The 26,173-nt window shown below is 49.4% G+C and overlaps 1 protein-coding gene across 1 annotated transcript in view; it reads right to left on the bottom strand.

Moving 5' to 3' along the window:
* Positions 1-22,126, bottom strand: part of LOC135511556 (rho-related BTB domain-containing protein 1-like) — a 53,281-nt gene extending 31,155 nt beyond the window's left edge. Inside the window, 8 exon segments of the mRNA XM_064933040.1 lie at positions 1,319-1,868; positions 3,257-3,375; positions 3,378-3,569; positions 3,572-3,660; positions 6,938-7,123; positions 15,875-15,978; positions 18,423-18,618; positions 21,715-22,126. Of these exon segments, the coding sequence (XP_064789112.1) occupies positions 1,319-1,868; positions 3,257-3,375; positions 3,378-3,569; positions 3,572-3,660; positions 6,938-7,123; positions 15,875-15,978; positions 18,423-18,602 (1,420 nt within the window). The 5' untranslated portion in view covers positions 18,603-18,618; positions 21,715-22,126.
* Between the last annotated feature and the right edge of the window lie 4,047 nt (positions 22,127-26,173).

Here is a 26,173-nt window from a genome sequence, read left to right as displayed (position 1 = left end):
GACATTATAACAACAACCTGGGACGTCTGAGACAGAGACATTATAACAACAACCTGAAGGGGACGTCTGAGAGACAGAGACATTATAACAACAACCTGAAGGGGACGTCTGAGAGACAGAGACATTATAACAACAACCTGATTACGTCTGAGACAGAGACATTATAACAACAACCTGAAGGGGACGTCTGAGAGACAGAGACATTATAACAACAACCTGTGACGGAGACATTATAACAACAACCTGAAGGGGCGTCTGAGAGACAGAGACATTATAACAACAACCTGAAGGCGTCTGACAGAGACATTATAACAACAACCTGAAGAGACAGAGACATTATAACAACAACCTGAAGGCGTCTGGACAGAGACATTATAACAACAACCTGAAGAGACAGAGACATTATAACAACAACCTGAAGGGGACGAGACATTATCTGAGACAGAGACATTATAACAACAACCTGAAGGGACATTATAACAACAACCTGACGTCTGAGAGACAGAGACATTATAACAACAACCTGAAGGGGACGTCTGAGAGACAGAGACATTATAACAACAACCTGAAGGGGACGTCTGAGAGACAGAGACATTATAACAACAACCTGAAGGGGACGTCGACATTATAACAACAACCTGAAGGGGACGTCTGAGACAGAGACATTATAACAACAACCTGAAGACATAACAACAACCTAGGGACAGAGACATTATAACAACAACCTGAAGGGGACGTCTGAGAGACAGAGACATTATAACAACAACCTGAAAGGACAGAGACATTATAACAACAACCTGAGAGACAGAGACATTATAACAACAACCTGAAGGGGACGTCTGAGAGACAGAGACATTATAACAACAACCTGAAGGGGGCGTCTGAGAGACAGAGACATTATAACAACAACCTGAAGGGGACGTCTGAGACAGAGACATTATAACAACAACCTGAAGGGGACGACATTATAACAACAACCTGAGACAGAGACATTATAACAACAACCTGAAGGGACGTCTGAGACAGAGACATTATAACAACAACCTGAAGGGGACGTCTGAGAGACAGAGACATTATAACAACAACCTGAAGGTGACGTCTGAGAGACAGAGACATTATAACAACAACCTGAAGGGGACGTCTGAGACATTATAACAACAACCTGAAGGTGACGTCTGAGACACAGAGACATTATAACAACAACCTGAAGGTGATGTGTGCCCCAGAGAAACACATCACCCCCATCCAAAGTTCCAAACACATGATAACTTCCTAGTCAAAAGCAACAGAAAACACTTTGATCTGCAGCATGGTTTACCTGTGAAGGTGTTCTTGTTGAGACACTCCTTGATGCGGTTGGATTTCCTGACGTGGAAGGCCTTGGTGATCTCCTGGTTCATGAAGCCCTCATGGTTCATGATGTTCTCCACCATCATCCTCAGGTCAAACACCTCCAGGACCTCTGCAATCTGGGCGATCTTCATCAGATCCCGCTCCTCTTCATCCAGCTCCCCAGTGTAGAGGAACCTCAACACGGCACTGAACGGACCCAGCTGGATGGAGTAGTCCATCTTCACCACCGTCATGTGAGCCGGGGAGCCCGTCACAGGGTTGGTCACACTCTCCTTGTGGATGCTGTAGAAGGCCTTGCTCCAGGAGGCCAAGGACAGCTTGGTGCGCCGGTGCTTACCAGAGAAGCTCATCATCTTCAGGGTGCCGTCACTCTTAGAGGCCCGGAGGGAGCAGGGGGAGAGGTTGGGGAGCACAGCCACGTCCTCCTCTGTGTCCAGACTAAGGGTCCTGAGGAGAGAGTCCCGGGCATGCCGCTCCGTCACCACCAGGCACTGGGACTCGTCACTGAAGTCCATCTGGAAACAATCACATTTATAACGGGTTATTTTATGTCACAAAGTGCTCTACAGAAACCCAACTGGAAACCACAGAGAGCAAGCAATACTGAGGCAGAAGCACAGTGGCTAGGAATAAAAACCTAGAAGGAAGGAAACCAAGAGAGGACCCTAGAGAGGACCCTAGAGAGGACCCTAGAGAGGAACCTAGAGAGGGAACTAGAGAGGAACCAGGCAAAGAGACACTACCTGGAACAGGTCATAAAACTTGGAGGAGGAGGTGGAGAGGAACTAGAGAGGAACCTAGAGAGGAACCTAGAGAGGAACCAGAGAGGAACCAGAGAGGAACCAGGCAAAGAGACACTACCTGGCTAGGTCATAAAACTTGGAGGAGGAGGTGGAGAGGAACTACGGGAACTAGAGAGGGAACTAGAGAGGAACCTAGAGAGGAACTAGAGAGGAACCAGGCAAAGAGACACTACCTGGAATAGGTCATAAAACTTGGAGGAGGAGGAGAGGAGAGGAACCTAGAGAGGAACTAGAGAGGACCCTAGAGAGGACCCAGAGAGGCCCTAGAGAGGAACCAGGCAAAGAGACACTACCTGGAACAGGTCATAAAACTTGGAGGAGGAGGTGGAGAGGAACTACCTGGGGAACTAGAGAGGGGAACTAGAGGAACCTAGAGAGGAACCAGGCAAAGAGACCTGGAATAGGTCATAAAACTTGGAGGAGGAGGAGAGGTCTCCTAGAGAGGAACCTAGAGAGGAACCTAGAGAGGAACCAGAGAGGAACCAGAGAGGAACCAGAGAGGAACCAGGCAAAGAGACACTACCTGGAACAGGTCATAAAACTTGGAGGAGGAGGTGGAGAGGAACTACAGGGGAACTAGAGAGGGAACTAGAGAGGAACCTAGAGAGGAACCAGGCAAAGAGACACTACCTGGAATAGGTCATAAAACTTGGAGGAGGAGGTGGAGAGGAACTAGAGAGGAACTAGAGAGGAACTAGAGAGGCACCTAGAGAGGACTAGAGAAGAACCTAGAGAGGAACTAGAGAGGACCCTAGAGAGGACCTAGAGAGGAACCTAGAGAGGAACAAGAGAGGAAACAGGCAAAGAGACACTACCTGGAACAGGTCATAAAACTTGGAAGAGGAGGTGGAGAGGAACTAGAGAGGAACTAGAGAGGACCCTAGAGAGGAACCCAGAGAGGAAACCAGAGAGGAACCCAGAGAGGAACCTAGAGAGGAACCTAGAGAGGAACCTAGAGAGGAACCAGGCAAAGAGACACTACCTGGAATAGGTCATAAAACTTGGAGGAGGAGGTGGAGAGGAACTAGAGAGGAACCAAGAGAGGAACCTAGAGAGGACCTAGAAAGGACCTAGAGAGGAACCAGGCAAAGAGACACTACCTGGAATAGGTCATAAAACTTGGAGGAGGAGGTGGAGAGGTAGATCTTGTGGGCGAAGATGTGGATGTGGTCCTGGAGGATGAACATGACGTCAGCACAAAGAGGACTGTCCAATAGGAGGCCAGGACCCTCCCGTTGTTGATGACACACTCTGGAATCTTGATGAGGGGCGGTGCTTTGGGAGGCAGGAAGGGCGCCTGGAGGAGGGGCTTCTGGACCTTCCGGAGGTGGGACTTCCAGAACTGCAGGTGTCGACGGGAGATGAGCGCGGCTCGAATGGCATTGTCGAAGATGTCCTTGATGCCAAACTGGTGAACACACTGGTCTCATAGTAGGAGATGCCCAGCTCCTTGGCCACCTCCCGGCCACTCTCTGGAGGAAGGATGTCTCCGGGCTTTATCGGCCTGGTGGGGAGGAAATAAGAGCTATTCTCAATACGGAAGAATACAAAGTCATTATTTATTAAATGTATGTAAACCGGTTTGCTTAATTTAATAAAATGTCAGTAGTTACTGCACAGAGTTTCAACTAACACTAAAATGTATAGATTCCGTCAATCAAAACCAGCTACATGATGACGTAAAGCTGATTCGATACCTGGCTAGTGGCCTCCTGGCCCTGTTGACAGTCACATGGTGACATAATGCTGATTCTATACCTGGCTAGTGGTCTCCTGGCCCTGTTGACAGTCACATAATGCTGATTCTATACCTGGCTAGTGGTCTCCTGGCCCTGTTGACGGCCACATGGTGACATCATGCTGATTCTATACCTGGCTAGTGGCCTCCTGGCCCTGTTGACAGTCACATGATGCTGATTCTATACCTGGCTAGTGGTCTCCTGGCCCTGTTGACAGTCACATGACATAATGCTGATTCTATACCTGGCTAGTGGTCTCCTGGCCCTGTTGACGGCCACATGGTGACATAATGCTGATTCTATACCTGGCTAGTGGCCTCCTGGCCCTGTTGACAGTCACATGGTGACATCATGCTGATTCTATACCTGGCTAGTGGCCTCCTGGCCCTGTTGACAGTCACATGGTGACATAATGCTGATTCTATACCTGGCTAGTGGCCTCCTGGCCCTGTTGACAGTCACATGATGCTGATTCTATACCTGGCTAGTGGCCTCCTGGCCCTGTTGACGGCCACATGGTGACATCATGCTGATTCTATACCTGGCTAGTGGCCTCCTGGCCCTGTTGACGGCCACATGGTGACATAATGCTGATTCTATACCTGGCTAGTGGCCTCCTGGCCCTGTTGACAGTCACATGATGCTGATTCTATACCTGGCTAGTGGCCTCCTGGCCCTGTTGACGGCCACATGGTGACATAATGCTGATTCTATACCTGGCTAGTGGCCTCCTGGCCCTGTTGACGGCCACATGGTGACATAATGCTGATTCTATACCTGGCTAGTGGCCTCCTGGCCCTGTTGACAGTCACATGGTGACATGATGCTGATTCTATACCTGGCTAGTGGCCTCCTGGCCCTGTTGACAGCCACATGGTGACATCATGCTGATTCTATACCTGGCTAGTGGCCTCCTGGCCCTGTTGACGGCCACATGGTGACATAATGCTGATTCTATACCTGGCTAGTGGCCTCCTGGCCCTGTTGACGGCCACATGGTGACATCATGCTGATTCTATACCTGGCTAGTGGCCTCCTGGCCCTGTTGACGGTCACATGGTGACATCATGCTGATTCTATACCTGGCTAGTGGCCTCCTGGCCCTGTTGACAGCCACATGGTGACATCATGCTGATTCTATACCTGGCTAGTGGCCTCCTGGCCCTGTTGACGGCCACATGGTGACATAATGCTGATTCTATACCTGGCTAGTGGTCTCCTGGCCCTGTTGACAGCCACATGGTGACATCATGCTGATTCTATACCTGGCTAGTGGCCTCCTGGCCCTGTTGACAGTCACATGATGCTGATTCTATACCTGGCTAGTGGCCTCCTGGCCCTGTTGACGGCCACATGGTGACATAATGCTGATTCTATACCTGGCTAGTGGCCTCCTGGCCCTGTTGACGGCCACATGGTGACATAATGCTGATTCTATACCTGGCTAGTGGCCTCCTGGCCCTGTTGACAGTCACATGATGACATAATGCTGATTCTATACCTGGCTAGTGGCCTCCTGGCCCTGTTGACAGTCACATGGTGACATAATGCTGATTCTATACCTGGCTAGTGGTCTCCTGGCCCTGTTGACAGTCACATGGTGACATAATGCTGATTCTATACCTGGCTAGTGGCCTCCTGGCCCTGTTGACAGTCACATGATGCTGATTCTATACCTGGCTAGTGGCCTCCTGGCCCTGTTGACGGCCACATGGTGACATAATGCTGATTCTATACCTGGCTAGTGGCCTCCTGGCCCTGTTGACAGTCACATGGTGACATAATGCTGATTCTATACCTGGCTAGTGGCCTCCTGGCCCTGTTGACAGTCACATGATGCTGATTCTATACCTGGCTAGTGGCCTCCTGGCCCTGTTGACAGTCACATGGTGACATAATGCTGATTCTATACCTGGCTAGTGGTCTCCTGGCCCTGTTGACGGCCACATGGTGACATAATGCTGATTCTATACCTGGCTAGTGGCCTCCTGGCCCTGTTGACGGCCACATGGTGACATAATGCTGATTCTATACCTGGCTAGTGGCCTCCTGGCCCTGTTGACGGCCACATGGTGACATAATGCTGATTCTATACCTGGCTAGTGGCCTCCTGGCCCTGTTGACAGTCACATGGTGATGCTGATTCTATACCTGGCTAGTGGTCTCCTGGCCCTGTTGACGGCCACATGGTGACATCATGCTGATTCTATACCTGGCTAGTGGCCTCCTGGCCCTGTTGACGGTCACATGGTGACATAATGCTGATTCTATACCTGGCTAGTGGCCTCCTGGCCCTGTTGACAGTCACATCATGCTGATTCTATACCTGGCTAGTGGCCTCCTGGCCCTGTTGACGGCCACATGGTGACATAATGCTGATTCTATACCTGGCTAGTGGCCTCCTGGCCCTGTTGACAGTCACATGGTGACATAATGCTGATTCTATACCTGGCTAGTGGCCTCCTGGCCCTGTTGACGGCCACATGGTGACATCATGCTGATTCTATACCTGGCTAGTGGTCTCCTGGCCCTGTTGACAGTCACATGATGCTGATTCTATACCTGGCTAGTGGCCTCCTGGCCCTGTTGACGGCCACATGGTGACATCATGCTGATTCTATACCTGGCTAGTGGCCTCCTGGCCCTGTTGACAGTCACATGGTGACATAATGCTGATTCTATACCTGGCTAGTGGCCTCCTGGCCCTGTTGACAGTCACATGGTGACATAATGCTGATTCTATACCTGGCTAGTGGCCTCCTGGCCCTGTTGACGGCCACATGGTGACATCATGCTGATTCTATACCTGGCTAGTGGCCTCCTGGCCCTGTTGACGGCCACATGGTGACATAATGCTGATTCTATACCTGGCTAGTGGCCTCCTGGCCCTGTTGACGGCCACATGGTGACATCATGCTGATTCTATACCTGGCTAGTGGCCTCCTGGCCCTGTTGACAGTCACATGGTGACATCATGCTGATTCTATACCTGGCTAGTGGCCTCCTGGCCCTGTTGACAGTCACATGATGCTGATTCTATACCTGGCTAATGGCCTCCTGGCCCTGTTGACGGCCTCCAGATCAGCGTAACGCAGGTCCAGCTGACAACCCACCAGGATGACAGGCGTCCTGGGACAAAAGTGCTTGATCTCCATGTGCCACATGGTCTTGACGTGATGCAGAGAGTTGGGGTTGGCGATGGAGAAACACAGCACAACCACGTCTGACCTGGAGAGGACAGACAGGAGCCAGAAAGACACACAGAAAGCTCCTGTTTACAGGCCTCCTGGGCCGCATGCAGCGTCACTAACTGAGTTCCCTGAATTCCCTTCGGACCTTGTTGTCAGGGCAGAAAATGTTCTACTTTTGGTGACTTTAATATTCACATGGAAAAGTCCAAAGACCCACTCCAAAAGGCTTTCGGAGCCATCATCAACTCAGTGGGTTTTGTCCAACATGTCGAGACTTACTCACTGCCACAGTCAAACTCTGGATCTAGTTTTGTCCCGTGGAATAGATGTTGTGGATCTTAATGTTTTTCCTCATAATCGTGGACGAATTGACCACCATTTTATTACATTTGCAACAAATAATCTGCTCAGACCCCAACCAAGGATCATCAAAAGCCGTGCTATAAATTCTCAGACAAGCCACATATTCCTCAATTCCCTTCCAGACTCCCTCCACCTACACAAGGACGTCGGAGTACAACTATCGGTTAACCACCTAACTGAGGAAATAAATTTAACCTCGTCTCTGACAAGACAACAGCTACAGTAGTACACAACACAACACCACTCTGACAAGACAACAGCACTACACCAAACACAACACCACTCTGACAAGACAACAGCTACAGTAGTACAACAACTCTGACAAGACAACAGCTACAGTAGTACACAACACAACTCTGACAAGACAACAGCACTACACCAAACACAGCACCACTCTGACAAGACAACAGCTACAGTACTACACCAAACACAAGACAACAGCACTACACCAAACACAACACCACTCTGACAAGGCAACAGCTACAGTACTACACCAAACACAACACCACTCTGACAAGACAACAGCTACAGTACTACACCAAACACAACACCACTCTGACAAGGCAACAGCTACAGTACTACACCAAACACAACACCACTCTGACAAGGCAACAGCTCCAGTACTACACCAAACACAACACCACTCTGACAAGGCAACAGCTACAGTACTACACCAAACACAACACCACACTGACAAGACAACAGCTACAGTACTACACCAAACACAACACCACTCTGACAAGGCAACAGCTACAGTACTACACCAAACACAACACCACACTGACAAGACAACAGCTACAGTACTACACCAAACACAACACCACTCTGACAAGGCAACAGCTACAGTACTACACCAAACACAACACCACTCTGACAAGTCAACAGCTACAGTACTACACCAAACAGATCATTAACAGTCAGACTGGATCACAGTGTATTGTAATGGCCAAGGCCATAGTGTATTGTCATGGCCAAGGCCTGCATTACGATCATACTGTAGAAGGCCTATAACCAAACACAACAATAGTACTAGGTACTCTGTAATATTTAGGGACAACTCATATTCTTGTTGAATATAGTGTTTTCACATCATAACACGATGCGCCTGTGCCTTTAAGTACAGTGATTTAAGTCTTAAGACAGAACTAAGGCAAATAAGTGCTAACCAAGTCCCCTCTCACTCAAACCTGGGCTCAGGTGCCAAAGCAGAACTTATAATGGAGTCTAGAACCAGTAGACCTTGATTAGAGTCAGAAATCAATGGGTCAGGTGTTCAGCAGTTATAACAGAGGTTATAATGTATGATTAGAGGGGTGTGGGTTTAAACTGCCTTCAAGGTAAACAGACAGACCGACCTCATGTCTCGCCGACATCAACAGAGATGTTAGAGGATGATGGTGGCAGCTTGACAACGATCAATTCACCAATCAATGAAAGCTCATCGGAGACACCAGTTCCATTAAGACCGTCTGAGGCATCATTTAAGAATAACACAGTCGGATACTAAGATCAAGAGAAAACTAATTTACAGGAAGTCTAAAACCAGCTGAATATTTTAGTGTCCAGAGGGCCAGAGCCGGAAACACAGGCCGCTGATATTGGCCCAATAGGGTTAACCCACTCGGTGGGAATTGCAACATGGCTCATTAGACAGGATCACTACACTATGCATGCAGCCATCAGTCTATGCCAAATACATCAGGACTCATGTCTATTATGCTACACTGCAGCTGACTACACCAAACCAGACCCTAGCAGGGTAGCAGATACTACCTAACCTAGCAGGGTAGCAGATACTACCTAACCTAGAAGGGTAGCAGATACTACCTAACCTAGCAGGGTAGCAGATACTACCTAACCTAGCAGGGTAGCAGATACTACCTAACCTAGCAGGGTAGCAGATACTACCTAACCTAGCAGGGTAGCAGATACTACCTAACCTAGCAGAGTAGCAGATACTACCTAACCTAGCAGAGTAGCAGATACTACCTAACCTAGCAGAGGAGCAGATACTACCTAACCTAGCAGACACTAACTAACCTAGCAGAGTAGCAGATACTACCTAACCTAGCAGAGTAGCAGATACTAACTAACCTAGCAGAGTAGCAGATACTACCTAACCTAGCAGAGTAGCAGATACTACCTAAACTAGCAGATACTACCTAAACTAGCAGAGTAGCAGATACTACCTAACCTAGCAGAGTAGCAGATACTACCTAACCTAGCAGATACTACCTAAACTAGCAGAGTAGCAGATACTACCTAACCTAGCAGAGTAGCAGATACTACCTAACCTAGCAGAGTAGCAGATACTACCTAACCTAGCAGAGTAGCAGATACTACCTAAACTAGCAGATACTACCTAAACTAGCAGATACTACCTAAACTAGCAGAGTAGCAGATACTACCTAACCTAGCAAAGTAGCAGATACTACCTAAACTAGCAGATACTACCTAACCTAGCAGAGTAGCAGATACTACCTAACCTAGCAGAGACGTAGATACTACCTAACCTAGCAGAGTAGCACATACTACCTAACCTAGCAGAGTAGCAGATACTACCTAACCTAGCAGAGTAGCAGATACTACCTAACCTAGCAGATACTACCTAACCTACAGGTTCTGCCCATAGCAGATCACTAGGTTCTGCCCTAACCTACAGGTTCTGCAGTATTCACTACACCATAATTCCTACAGGTTCTGCCCATACGGTATTCTGTCTCAGGTTCTGCCCATAGGTTCTGCCCGGTATTCTATCTACAGGTTCTGCCCATACGGTATTCTGTCTACAGGTTCTGCCCATACGGTATTCAGTCTACAGGTTCTGCCCATACGGTATTCAGTCTACAGGTTCTGCCCATACGGTATTCAGTCTACAGGTTCTGCCCATACAGTATTGATAGTGGAGCCATATGGCCCATAATCTAACAGAGTAGAACAGAGCTCCAGTAGAATGGCTGACATGCTAGTGGAGCCATCCTTACCCATCCATACCCATCCCATCCTCACCCATCCCATAATTACCCATCCCATAATTACCCATCCAATCCTTACCCATCCCATCCTTACCCATCCCATCCCACCCCATCCTTACCCATCCCATCCATCCATCCTTACCCATCCCATCCGTACCCATCCTTACCCATCCAATCCTTACCCATCCATTCTTACCCATCCCACCCCTACCCAACCCATCCCATCCCATCCAATCCATCCATCCAGCCTTACCCATCCCATCCTTCCCCATCCCATAATTACCCATTCTTACCCATCCCATCCCATCCATCCTTATCTATCCCATCCCATCCTTACCCATCCATCCTTACCCATCCCATCCGTACCCAATCCTACCCATCCATCCTTACCCACCCACCCACCCCATCCTTACCCATCCCATCCTTACCCACCCACCCCATCCTTACCCATCCCATCCGTACCCATCCCATCCGTACCCATCCCATCCGTACCCATCCCATCCTTACCCATCCATCCTTACCCATCCATCCTTACCCATCCCATCCTTACCCATCCCATCCTCACCCATCCCATCCTCACCCATCCCATCCTCACCCATCCCATCCTTACCCATCCCATCCCATCCTCCCACCCCTACCCATCCTTACCCATCCATCCTACCCATCCATCCATCCATCCTTACCCATCCCATCCATCCTTACCCAATCCTCACCCATCCCATCCATCCCCTTCCCACCCCACCCATCCCCATCCTTACCCATCCTTACACATCCCATCCGTACCCATCCCGTACACATCAAAACAATAGGGAGGGTCCGGGTGGGCGTCTGTCCATGGTGGCGGCTCCGGCGCGGGACGTGGAACCCACTCTATAAATATCTTTGTCCCCCCTCCTCGCGTCCTAGGACAGTCCACCTTCGCCGCCGACCATGGCCTAGTAGTCCTCACCCAGAACCCCACTGGACTGAGGGTCAGCTCGGGACAGAGGGGCAGCTCGGGACAAAGGGGCAGCTCGGGACAAAGGGGCAGCTCGGGACAAAGGGGCAGCTCGGGACAAAGGGGCAGCTCGGGACAAAGGGGCAGCTCAGCACTGAGGGGAAGCCCAGCACTGAGAGGAAGCCCAGCACTGAGAGGAAGCTAACAGGTAGTTGGCTCCGGCAGATCCTGGTTGACTGGCGGATCTGGAAGAGTCTGGCTGACTGGCGGATCTGGAAGAGTCTGGCTGATCTGGAAGAGTCAGGTTGACTGGCAGATCTGGAAGAGTCAGGCTGACTGGCGGATCTGGAAGAGTCAGGCTGACTGGCGGATCTGGAAGAGTCTGGCAGACTGGCGGATCTGGAAGAGTCTGGCAGACTGGCGGATCTGGAAGAGTCTGGCTGACTGGCGGATCTGGAAGAGTCTGGCTGACTGGCGGATCTGGAAGAGTCTGGCTGACTGGCTGACTGGCGGATCTGGAAGAGTCTGGCTGACTGGCGGATCTGGAAGCGTCTGGCTGACTGGCGGATCTGGAAGAGTCTGGCTGACTGGCGGATCTGGAAGAGTCTGGCTGACTGGCGGATCTGGCTGCTCCATGCTGACTGGCGGCTCTGGCTGCTCCATGCAGACTGGCAGCTCCGGCTGCTCCATGCAAACTGACAGCTCTGGCTGCTCCATGTAGACTGACAGCTCTGGCTGCTCCATGCAGACTGAAAGCTCTGGCTGCTCCATGCAGACTGATAGCTCGGGCTGCGCTAAACAGGCGGGAGACTCCAGCAGCGCAGGAGAGGCGAGGCGCACAGTAGGTCTGATGCGTGGTGCTGGCACTGGTGGTACTGGGCCGAGGACACGCACAGGAAGCCTGGTGCGGGGAGCTGCCACCGGAGGGCTGGGGTGTGGAGGTGGTACTGGGTAGACCGGACCGTGCAGGCGCACTGGAGCTCTTGAGCACCGAGCCTGCCCAACTTTACCTGGCTCGATGCCCACTCTAGCCCGGCCAATACGAGGAGCTGGTATATACCGCACCGGGCTATGCACCCGCACTGGAGACACCGTGCGCTCCACAGCATAACACGGTGCCTGCCCGGTCTCTTTAGACCCCCGGTAAGCACAGGAAGTTTGCGCAGGTCTCCTACCTGGCGTAGCCATACTCCCAGTGAGCCCCCCAAGAAATTTTTGGGGGCCGACTCTCGGGCTTTCTTCCGCGCCGCCGTGCTTGCTTCGCCATCTCCATTCTCCTATAACCCTCTTCGCACTGCTCCAGTGAATCCCAGGCGGGCTCCGGCACTCTCCCTGGGTCGACCGCCCAAATGTCTATTTCCTCCCAAGTAGTGTAGTCCCGATATTGTTGCTCCTGCTGCTGCTGTTGCTTCTCCTCATACCAAAGCCTCTCAGCTCTCGCCGCCTCCAGTTCTTCTTTGGGGCGGCGATATTCTCCTGGTTTAGCCCAGGGTCCTCTCCCGTCGAGGATTTCCTCCCAAGTCCAAAAGTCCTTTTTACGCTGTTTTTCCTGTGGCTCCTGCCTGTTGACACGTTGCTTGGTCCGTTTGTGGTGGGTGATTCTGTAACGGTTTTCTGTAGGCGAAGGAGAGTCGGACCAAAATGCAGCGTGTAGATTGCGATCCATGTTTAATCAACAAACGTAAACACGAATCAATACAAAACAAAGAACGTAATGAACGTAACGAAAACCGAAACAGCCTATACTAGTGTAAACTAACATAGCGACATGAACAAAGACACTAAGGACAATCACCCACGAAACACACAAAGAATATGGCTACCTAAATATGGTTCCCAATCAGAGACAACGATAATCACCTGACTCTGATTGAGAACCACCTCAGGCAGCCATAGACTAATTATACACCCCACACAACCGTAAGACGAAACACACCACAAATAAACCCATGTCACACTCTGGCCTGGCCCAATAAATGAAGATAAACATAATAAATATAGACCAGGGCGTGACACCATCCATCCTTACCCACCCCATCCTTACCCATCCCATCCGTACCCATCCATCCTTACCCATCCCATCCGTACCCATCCATCCTTACCCATCCCATCCGTACCCATCCATCCTTACCCACCCACCCCATCCGTACCCACCCCATCCGTACCCACCCCATCCGTACCCATCCCATCCGTACCCATCCGATCCTTACCCATCCATCCATCCTTACCCATCCCATCCTTACCCATCCATCCATCCTTACCCATCCATCCATCCTTACCCACCCATCCATCCTTACCCATCCCATCCCCATCCTTACCCATCCCATCCCCATCCTTACCCATCCCATCCGTACCCATCCATCCATCCTTACCCACCCATCCCTACCCATCCATCCCTATCCTTACCCATCCCATCCGTACCCATCCATCCATCCTTACCCATCCAATCCCTACCCATCCATCCATCCTTACCCACCCATCCCCATCCTTACCCATCCCATCCGTACCCATCCCATCCGTACCCATCCCATCCGTACCCATCCCATCCTTACCCACCCATCCCCATCCGTACCCATCCCATCCCCCATCCGTACCCATCCCATCCATCCATCCTTACCCATCCCATCCATCCTTACCCACCCATCCCCATCCTTACCCATCCGTACCCATCCCATCCTTACCCATCCATCCATCCGGACCCATCCATCCATCCGTACCCATCCCATCCTTACCCATCCCATCCCCATCCTTACCCATCCCATCCGTACCCATCCGTACCCATCCCATCCATCCATCCTTACCCATCCCATCCTTACCCATCCCATCCATCCATCCTTACCCATCCCATCCATCCATCCTTACCCATCCCATCCATCCATCCTTACCCATCCCATCCATCCATCCTTACCCATCCCATCCATCCTTACCCATCCTTACCCATCCCATCCATCCTTACCCATCCCAGCCTTACCCACCCATCCCTATCCTTACCCATCCGTACCCATCCCATCCGTACCCATCCATCCATCCTTACCCATCCCATCCGTACCCATCCCATCCATCCTTACCCACCCATCCCCATCCTTACCCATCCCATCCGTACCCATCCCATCCGTACCCATCCCATCCGTACCCATCCCATCCGTACCCATCCCATCCCCATCCGTACCCATCCCATCCGTACCCATCCCATCCGTACCCATCCGTACCCATCCCATCCATCCATCCTTACCCACCCATCCCCATCCTTACCCATCCGTACCCATCCCATCCTTACCCATCCATCCATCCATACCCATCCATCCATCCGTACCCATCCCATCCTTACCCATCCCATCCCCATCCTTACCTATCCCATCCGTACCCCATCCCATCCATCCCATCCTTACCCATCCCATCCATCCATCCTTACCCATCCCATCCATCCTTACCCATCCTTACCCATCCCATCCATCCTTACCCATCCCAGCCTTACCCATCCCATCCCATCCTTACCCATCCGTACCCCTACCCAACCCATCCCATCCGTACCCATCCCATCCGTACCCATCCATCCATCCTTACCCATCCCATCCTTACCCATCCCATCCATCCATCCTTACCCATCCCATCCTTACCCATCCCTACCCATCCATCCATCCTTACCCATCCCATCCATCCCAACCCATCCCTACCCATCCATCCATCCATCCATCCTTACCCATCCCATCCCATCCGTACCCATCCCATCCGTACCCATCCCATCCATCCTTAGCCATCCCATCCTTACCCATCCTTACCCATCCCTACCCATCCATCCATCCATCCATCCTTACCCATCCCATCCCATCCCATCCATCCATCCTTACCCATCCCATACCCATCCCATCCATCCTTAGCCATCCCATCCTTACCCATCCTTACCCATCCCTACCCATCCATCCATCCATCCTTACCCATCCTTACCCATCCCAACCCTACCCATCCCTACCCATCCCATCCGTACCCATCCCATCCTTACCCATCCCATCCTTACCCATCCCATCCTTACCCATCCCATCCTTACCCATCCCATCCTTACCCATCCCATCCTTACCCATCCCATCCTTACCCATCCCAACCCTACCCATCCCATCCCATCCTTACCCATCCCATCCTTACCCATCCCAACCCTACCCAACCCATCCATGCTAGCATGCTGACTTGCTAGTGAAGCCATCCGTACCCAATCCACCCGTACCCAATCCACCCGTACCCAATCCACCCGTACTCAATCCACCCGTACCCATCCTTAGCCATTCCAGAAAAATACTCCTCAGCCCCAGTCCCAGCCTCAGTCCCAGCCTCAGTCCCAGCCTCAGTCCCTGCCTCAGTCCCTGCCTCAGTCTCAGCCTCAGCCTCACTCCCAGCCCCAGCATCCCAGCCCCAGTCCCAGTCTCAGCCCCAGCCCCAGCCTCAGTCCCAGCCTCAGTCCCAGCCTCAGTCCCAGCCTCAGTCCCAGCCCCAGCCTCCCAGACCCAGGTGTCAGACTTACCTTCCGTATGCGAAGCGTCTGTCTTTATGATGATCGCCAAAGGTGTCCCACAGCCTGAGAGACACACTGACCTCATCCACCACATCCCTGGAGCGCTCCAACACCTAAAGCGGGTCACACAGAGACACATATTAGAAAACATACAGATTTTTAAACAAGATTCATTTAAAATACTGTACATAGAATGCAGGTGGGGGTGAGTGATGACTGGCGGGGTGTGAGTGATGACAGGCGGGGTGAGTGATCAAGTAGGTCTTGAATTAGAGGGTGATGCCTTTAATTTATACACTGATTGAGTCGTGAAGTTATGGAGATTGTACTCCTGTTAGAGAGGCAGTTACTCAGTTTAGGGTTCTATAATGTTGATTGGAGATTAACAATGTTTGCAGATCTGTGCCATGTCACTCAGCTGTGATTATCCAATTAACTGTCCATTTAATTCAATTCAATTCAAGGGGCTTTATTGGCATGGGTAACGTGTTAACATTGCCAAAGCAAGTAAGGTAGATAATTTTTATTGTTTATTTCACTTTATATATTAACAGTAGACATCACACATACAGAAGTTTCAAAACAATAAAGACATTACAAATGTCATATATATATATATATACACAGTGTTTTTACAATGTACAAATGGTAAAGGACACAAGATAAAATAAATAAGCATAGATATGGGTTGTATTTACAATGGTGCGTGTTCTTCACTGGTTGCCCTTTTCTCGTGGCAACAGGTCACAAATCTTGCTGCTCTGATGGCACACTGTGGAATTTCACCCAGTAGATATGGGAGTTTTTCAAAATTGGATTTGTTTTCGAATTCTTTGTGGATCTGTGTAATCTGAGGGAAATATGTCTCTCTAATATGGTCATACATTGGGCAGGAGGTTAGGAAGTGCAGCTCAGTTTCCACCTCATTTTGTGGGCAGTGAGCACATAGCCTGTCTTCTCTTGAGAGCCATGTCTGCCTATGGCGGCCTTTCTCAATAGCAAGGCTATGCTCACTGAGTCTGTACATAGTCAAAGCTTTCCTTAATTTTGGGTCAGTCACAGTGGTCAGGTATTCTGCCGCTGTGTACCCTCTGTGTAGGGCCAAATAGCATTCTAGTTTGCTCTGTTTTTTTGTTAATTCTTTCCAATGTGTCAAGTAATTATCTTTTTGTTTTCTCATGATTTGGTTGGGTCTAATTGTCATTTATCCATGTGGTCTGGAAATAATAAACATGAATACAATGGCATCAATACTAAGATAAGGCACATTCATTTAGCAATAACAAGATACAGTCTCCATCTGTTAAAATAATCCAATGAGTGAAACAAAAATACAAGTAGCTAGCAACATCAGACTAACCAGCTAACAATTATAAGCAAAAATGTAGCTAATAACGTTAGATAGCTAGCATAAAAACAAGATATATAATGCTGTAATCATGACAGAAATATTCTTCAACTATTGACATCTTTCATCAGTAAAACATATACCTTAATTACAGTTCTGGTAATCACGCAGTGATGAATAAATTGGTCAGATTTGTGTTCACAGCAGTAGGTAACGAGCTGCACTTGGTAATGAACTAAACACTATGCCAGCTCGTGATAGCTGTGACATCATCGCTGAGTTCTTAAAGGGACTGGCTTTCTTACAAGGCCGTTTGACGACAGGTAGGGCCGTTTGACGACAGGTAGGGCCGTTTGACGACAGGTAGGGCCGTTTGACGACAGGTAGGGCCGTTTGACGACAGGTAGGGCCGTTTCAGCTGCAGTGTAGAGAGACCGGTAGTGACAGATTCTGTATTGGTCTATAGCCCAGACCGTAGGGATGTGTGTTGGGGTTAGGGGTCAGGGTTAGGTATGGTACCTCCGCTATCATCCAGAAGGCGAGGTCAGTACAGGTGCATCAAAGCTGGGACCGAGAGACCGAAAAACAGCTTCTATCTCAAGACCATCAGACTGTTAAACAGCAACCACTAACATTAAGTGGCTGCTGCCAACACACTGACTCAACTCCAGCCACTTTAATAATGGGAATTGATGGGAAATGATGTAAAATATATCACTAGCCACTTTAAACAATGCTACCTAATATAATGTTTACTTACCCTACATTATTCATCTCATATGTATACGTATATACTGTACTCTATATCATCGACTGCATCCTTATGTAATACATGTATCACTAGCCACTTTAACTATGCCACTTTGTTTACATACTCATCTCATATGTATATACTGTACTCGATACCATCTACTGTATCTTGCCTATGCTGCTCTGCGCCATCACTCATTCATATCTTTATGTACATATTCTTTATCCCCTTACACTGTGTATAAGATATTAGTTTTGGAATTGTTAGTTAGATTACTTGTTGGTTATTACTGCATTGTCGGAACTGGAAGCACAAGCATTTTGCTACACTCGCATTAACATCTGCTAACCATGTGTATGTGACAAATAGAATTTGATTTGATTTGACACACTGTACTGGTCTATAGCCCAGACCGTAGGGACATGTGTTGGGGTTAGGGATCAGGGTTAGGTTTGTACCTCTTGACAGACTCTGTACTGGTCTATAGCCCAGACCGTAGGGACGTGTGTGGCCAGTAGTTGGTACTGGTTCAGAGTGGTGTTGCAGGCCCGAGCACAGATCAGCCGTGTCTTCCCTACGGCGTTGTCCCCCACCACAACACACTTAATGGTCTCAACATTGGGTCTCTCGTAGTCCATACTACTGTTCAAGGCCCTGTGTGACAGAAGAGGAAATAGGCTCAATCACATTAGATAGGGATGGTGCAACGTCAGGTAGTAGATCGCCTAAACAACGCAGATGAACAACGGAATGTTGGTACACGTTTAAATTAAGACTTCATTTTCACTCAGTTCATTCAAAACAACCCTGAAACACGTTCTAATAAGCAGCTATTCACATTCTTATGATTATACTGATGACATGGCAACAGGATAGTGTTAACACTGAGGTCCACTAATCTGTCTCTCTGCTGCTCTAGAACCACACTGCTGCAGAACACATTGAGGTCAGGGAAGAGAGGGAGGAGGAGGAAACTGGCTCTAATCCGCAGCCCTGCATCCAAAACAAATCAGTTTAGCTCTTCAACAGAGTAGGGACTATGGACCAACCAAGCTTTGTGTTTGATTCAGCCGTTACACTACTGTTGAATTTACACTTGTTGTTTAGTATTGTCTGAGGTCAGAAGAGGGGCCAGCCGACAGGTCTCGGGCAAAGAGGGGCCAGCCGACAGGTCTCGGGCAAAGAGGGGCCAGCCGACAGGTCTCGGGCAAAGAGGGGCCAGCCGACAGGTCTCGGGCAAAGAGGGGCCAGCCGACAGGTCTCGGGCAAAGAGGGGCCAGCCGACAGGTCTCGGGCAAAGAGGGGCCAGCCGACAGGTCTCGGGCAAAGAGGGGCCAGCCGACAGGTCTCGGGCAAAGAGGGGCCAGCCGACAGGTCTCGGGCAAAGAGGGGCCAGCCGACAGGTCTCGGGAGGATGGGGTCTACAGGTCAGCACCAGTGATGCAGGTCTCTGTAAGAAGGCCAAACGCAGTCAGCACCAGTGATGCTACGACAGGTAAGAGGAAAACGGGTCTAGTCAGCACCAGTGATGCTACTCTGTAAGAGGAGGAAAACGGGTCTAGTCAGCACCAGTGATCTACTCTGAAAGAGGAGGAAACGGGCCTAGTCAGCACCAGTGATGCTACTCTGTAAGAGGAGGAAAACGGGTCTAGTCAGCACCAGTGATGCTACTCTGAAAGAGGAGGAAACGGGTCTAGTCAGCACCAGTGATGCTACTCTGAAAGAGGAGGAAACGGGTCTAGTCAGCACCAGTGATGCTACTCTGAAAGAGGAGGAAACGGGTCTAGTCAGCACCAGTGATGCTACTCTGTAAGAGGAGGAAACGGGTCTAGTCAGCACCAGTGATGCTACTCTGTAAGTGATGCTAGTCAGCACCAGTGATGCTACTCTGTAAGAGGAGGAAACGGAGGCACCAGTGATGCTACTCTGTAAGAGGAGGAAACGGGTCTAGTCAGCACCAGTGATGCTACTCTGAAAGAGGAGGAAACGGGTCTAGTCAGCACCAGTGATGCTACTCTGAAAGAAGAGGAAAGGTCTCGGGTCTAGTCAGCACCAGTGATGCTACTCTGTAAGAGGAGGAAACGGGTCTAGTCAGCACCAGTGATGCTACTCTGTAAGAGGAGGAAACGGGTCTAGTCAGCACCAGTGATGCTACTCTGTAAGAGGAGGAAACGGGCCTAGTCAGCACCAGTGATGCTACTCTGTAAGAGGAGGAAACGGGTCTAGTCAGCACCAGTGATGCTACTCTGTAAGAGGAGGAAACGGGCCTAGTCAGCACCAGTGATGCTACTCTGTAAGAGGAGGAAACGGGTCTAGTCAGCACCAGTGATGCTACTCTGTAAGAGGAGGAAACTCTAGTCAGCACCAGTGATGCTACTCTGTAAGAGGAGAAACGGGCCTAGTCAGCACCAGTGATGCTACTCTGTAAGAGGAGGAAACGGGCCAAGTCAGCACCAGTGATGCTACTCTGAAAGAGGAGGAAACGGGCCTAGTCAGCACCAGTGATGCTACTCTGTAAGAGGAGGAAACGGGTCTAGTCAGCACCAGTGATGCTACTCTGTAAGAGGAGGAAACGGGCCTAGTCAGCACCAGTGATGCTACTCTGTAAGAGGAGGAAACGGGCCTAGTCAGCACCAGTGATGCTACTCTGTAAGAGGAGGAAACGGGTCTAGTCAGCACCAGTGATGCTACTCTGTAAGAGGAGGACGGGTCTAGTCAGCACCAGTGATGCTACTCTGTAAGAGGAGGAAACGGGTCTAGTCAGCACCAGTGATGCTACTCTGTAAGAGGAGGAAACCAGTGGTCTAGTCAGCACCAGTGATGCTACTCTGTAAGAGGAGGAAACGGGTCTAGTCAGCACCAGTGATGCTACTCTGTAAGAGGAGGAAACGGGTCTAGTCAGCACCAGTGATGCTACTCTGTAAGAGGAGGAAATGGGTCTAGTCAGCACCAGTGATGCTACTCTGTAAGAGGAGGAAACGGGTCTAGTCAGCACCAGTGATGCTACTCTGTAAGAGGAGGAAACGGGTCTAGTCAGCACCAGTGATGCTACTCTGTAAGAGGAGGAAATGGGTCTAGTCAGCACCAGTGATGCTACTCTGTAAGAGGAGGAAATGGGTCTAGTCAGCACCAGTGATACTACTCTGTAAGAGGAGGAAATGGGTCTAGTCAGCACCAGTGATACTACTCTGTAAGAGGAGGGCACGGAGTGTAACAACATGTCAGAGGTTTGATGACACGAGATATTCCCCAAAATGGTCCTGAGTGTAACATGTCAGAACTTAAGAATTTCACTGTACCCTGCAATTACATTTGTGACCCTGTGCATGTGACTAATAAAAGAATCTAATTAGCTACATACATGTTTTTATAATTAAAATTAAATAATTAAAATTAAATAATTAACTAATTTCTGAAGATAGTTGATGGGAGTCTGCTGCTTGGCATAACCACTCTGATGTCATTTAGGTGCAGTCTTTAAAACCTCCACAATGTGTTTCACAACCCGACTGCTGTAGTTTACTCTAAATTGACACTAACTTGGGACTCAAATAATGAAATCAATCAAATAATGTAACAAGAATATTGTCCTTGCATGATATAATTTGTATCCACATTAAAATGAGTTAAAGTGCCTCTCGACTCAACTACCATGTAAGTGCCAGGCACAGCTCTGTAATGGATTGACAGAGAGGACGACACCCTAGTCTTCGTTCCAGTTGGCCAAGTTGTCATAACAGAAGCACCTACCGTTCTCTAGGGCTGAGTGAGTGTGATCTGGTCAACCAAAACTAAAGGCAGGAGTTCAGAGTGCGATTCAATAATTGCAGGTAGCTCGATGGCTCCTGTACAAATAAGAATCGCTCGCCGCTAGCTAGGCAAATACTGCAAGATCATTTCGTAACTGGTATCACGCCCCAGCTTGTTGAACGTTAATCCTTTTCTCCCAATGTAACATTAACCACTACTATGTATCTAGCTTGATTGTTCGGGCTGCCTTCAGAAGTACTCCGTCCGTCCCCATCCGAAAGCGCTTCGGGAAAAAAAATAATCTGCAGCCACAACAGCACGGAACAAAACGACGTGATGCGGCTTCCATGGTGACGTCAAGCCCCGTCCGTTCTATTTATAGCGCGAGGCGAGCTACGGTTTCATTCAGAAAATCAGGTGGTTCAGCCCGCGACGGGAGAGGTTATACGCGTACGCCGGGTGCCTAAATTGATGACGTTTGGAGCGCAGTTGAGAGTCGAGTGGAGACAAACGGATTCGGTTCAGTCAGTCATCCTGATTCTCAGTTAGCGGATTTATGTTTTTGTCTAGAAATGTCAGTGATCATTTGAAACGTGTCTGTCGAAGTTGGGACGTGGGAATGTTCAGAATCATTCCGTTCTACCGGAGTAATAGTGTTGTTTATTTATTTAGACATAAATGTCTGTTTAGACCGACATTAATGTCATAGTTGTACATTTTCGGCGAAAACCACTACAATGAATGTGCTTTAGCTTTCACCCTGGCCTGATATTGGCTACACTATATCTATCTACTTCCACCTCCAGCAGGAGCGATGACTGATGTGGCCCATGTTGTATCACATCCGGCCGTGATTAGGAGTCCCATAGAGCGGCGCACAATTGGCCCAGCGTCGTCCAGGTTTGGCCGGGGTCGGCCGTCATTGTAAATAATAATTTGTTCTTTACAGACTTTCCTTGTTAAATAAAATGAAAATGTTGTGATATCGGCTTGCAGCGCAAACTCTCCCCATTGAGCAGTGTAGACTGTATCACGGTGACATCCCGAAAGTTACTACCACTATTACAAGTTATTTATCGTGTAGGCTGCTATTCTACTCGTAATAAAATCAAGTGGAATGGAACAAATTGAAGATGGTGACCAATACTACAAGTAATTTCTCCCTCGGCCATCGAAATAAACATCACTTTCTTTTACAAGTTTGAACTAGTGCCATGCTGCGTCTGTTGCTAAACTTTATCGGAAGGGCTCATCAGGACGACTGACTGAACCGAATTCATTTGTCTCCACACACCCTTCACTTTAAACTGCGCAACATACATCATCCATGTGGGCACCAGGCGTGTCTGTATAGCCTGTCCCGCTGGAGACAGAAAGAGACCGGGCAGGGAGGGACGCTGCTGAGCTGAGCGTTTCGACCGACGCCATCTGTGAATATAGGAGACATGTTTATCATTTTAGAGAAATATGTTATACAGAATGTAAACATTTGATAAAGTTATAACTGAAGTGGTATCGACAACAAGGTAAATATCTTGTGCACTAATGATATACTGTACCGCGTAAGCAGTAGTATCTGGACCACTATGTTTCAACTGACATTGCCATTGAAGTCCAGGCACTAAAAAGGACAGCTGCAAAAAGCGTCATTAATATTAAAATGAGTTATGTAAGCCTTCCATTGTAATAATGCAGAGATTGGAAACGGAACATAATCATGTGATAGACTAGACAGAGCGGTTGGAAGGGCTGAAGTAGAGACAAGGACCAATCAGAATCATTCATGCTTTCCGCATCCTGTTGTTTGCATCCATTCAAATTCTGTCAACTAAAACTGTCTTATCTAAACTAACAGGTTAAAGCAGTGATCCGTTAGATATGAGCCGCAGCAATTTAAATGAATGGGACACAATTAGCTTTTTCCTTGTATATAAGATGACAACACATCAAAACAACACAGCATTTTATAGATATGTCAGACACATCAGAACAACACAGCATTCTGTAGATATGTCAGACACATCAGAACAACACTTCATTTTATAGATATGTCAGACACATCAAAACCACACAGCATTCTTCAGATAGCTGGGACTGGGAGCTCTGAACAGTCTCTCTGCTATAGATGGGACTGGGAGCACTGAACAGCCTCTCTACTATAAATGGGACTGGGACTGGGAGCATTGTACAGCCTCTCTACTATAGATGGGACTGGGAGCACTGAACAGTCTCTCTACTATAGATGGGACTGGGAGCACTGAACAGCCTCTCTACTATAGCTGGGACTGGGAGCACTGAACAGCCTCTCTACTATAGATGGGACTGGGAGCTCTGAACAGCACCTCTCTACTATAGCTGGGACTGGGAGCACTGAACAGCCTCTCTACTATAGATGGGACTGGGACTGGGAGCACTGAACAGCCTCTCTACTATAGATGGGACTGGGAGCACTGAACAGCCTCTCTACTATAGCTGGGACTGGGAGCACTGAACAGCCTCTCTACTATAAATGGGACTGGGAGCACTGAACAGCCTCTCTACTATAGATGGGACTGGGAGCACTGAACAGCCTCTCTGCTATAGATGGGACTGGGAGCACTGAACAGCCTCTCTACTATAAATGGGACTGGGAGCACTGAACAGCCTCTACTATAGATGGGACTGGGACTGGGAGCACTGAACAGCCTCTCTACTATAGCTGGGACTGGGAGCACTGAACAGCCTCTCTACTATAGATGGGACTGGGAGCACTGAACAGCCTCTCTGCTATAGATGGGACTGGGAGCACTGAACAGCCTCTCTGCTATAGATGGGACTGGGACTGGGAGCACTGAACAGCCCCTCTACTATAGCTGGGACTGGGAGCACTGAACAGCCTCTCTACTATAGATGGGACTGGGAGCACTGAACAGCCTCTCTACTATAGCTGGGACTGGGAGCACTGAACAGCCTCTCTACTATAGCTGGGACTGGGAGCTCTGAACAGCCTCTCTGCTATAGCTGGGACTGGGAGCACTGAACAGCCTCTCTACTATAGATGGGACTGGGAGCTCTGAACAGCCTCTCTACTATAGCTGGAACTGGGAGCACTGAACAGCCTCTCTGCTATAGATGGGACTGGGAGCACTGAACAGCCTCTCTGCTATAGCTGGGACTGGGAGCACAGAACAGCCTCTCTGCTATAGCTGGGACTGGGAGCACTGAACAGCCTCTCTGCTATAGCTGGGACTGGGAGCACAGAACAGCCTCTCTGCTATAGATGGGACTGGGAGCACTGAACAGCCTCTCTACTATAGATGGGACTGGGAGCACTGAACAGCCTCTCTGCTATAGATGGGACTGGGAGCACTGAACAGAATCTCTACTATAGATGGGACTGGGACTGGGAGCACTGAACAGCCTCTCTACTATAGATGGGACTGGGAGCACTGAACAGAATCTCTACTATAGATGGGACTGGGAGCACTGAACAGCCTCTCTGCTATAGCTGGGACTGGGACTGGGAGCACTGAACAGCCTCTCTACTATAGATGGGACTGGGAGCACTGAACAGCCTCTACTATAGATGGGACTGGGAGCACTGAACAGCCTCTCTGCTATAGATGGGACTGGGACTGGGAGCACTGAACAGCCTCTACTATAGATGGGACTGGGAGCACTGAACAGCCTCTCTACTATAGATGGGACTGGGACTGGGAGCACTGAACAGCCTCTCTACTATAGATGGGACTGGGAGCACTGAACAGCCTCTCTACTATAGATGGGACTGGGACTGGGAGCACTGGACAGCCTCTCTACTATAGATGGGACTGGGAGCACTGAACAGAATCTCTACTATAGATGGGACTGGGAGCACTGAACAGCCTCTCTACTATAGATGGGACTGGGAGCACTGAACAGCCTCTCTGCTATAGCTGGGACTGGGACTGGGAGCACTGAACAGCCTCTCTACTATAGATGGGACTGGGAGCACTGAACAGCCTCTACTATAGATGGGACTGGGAGCACTGAACAGCCTCTCTGCTATAGCTGGGACTGGGAGCTCTGAACAGCCTCTCTGCTATAGCTGGGACTGGGAGCTCTGAACAGCCTCTCTGCTATAGATGGGACTGGGAGCACTGAACAGCCTCTCTACTATAGATGGGACTGGGACTGGGAGCACTGAACAGCCTCTCTACTATAGATGGGACTGGGACTGGGAGCACTGAACAGCCTCTCTACTATAGATGGGACTGGGACTGGGAGCACTGAACAGCCTCTCTACTATAGCTGGGACTGGGAGCACTGAACAGCCTCTCTACTATAGATGGGACTGGGAGCACTGAACAGCCTCTCTACTATAGATGGGACTGGGAGCACTGAACAGCCTCTTGCTATAGCTGGGACTGGGAGCACTGAACAGCCTCTCTACTATAGATGGGACTGGGAGCACTGGACAGCCTCTCTACTATAGATGGGA

This window comes from Oncorhynchus masou, chromosome 24 (genome assembly GCF_036934945.1).
Source record: "Oncorhynchus masou masou isolate Uvic2021 chromosome 24, UVic_Omas_1.1, whole genome shotgun sequence".
In the NCBI taxonomy this organism is placed as follows: domain Eukaryota; kingdom Metazoa; phylum Chordata; class Actinopteri; order Salmoniformes; family Salmonidae; genus Oncorhynchus; species Oncorhynchus masou.
The sequence above is the reverse complement of the archived record's forward strand: the minus strand, read 5'-3'. Positions and strand labels throughout refer to the sequence as shown.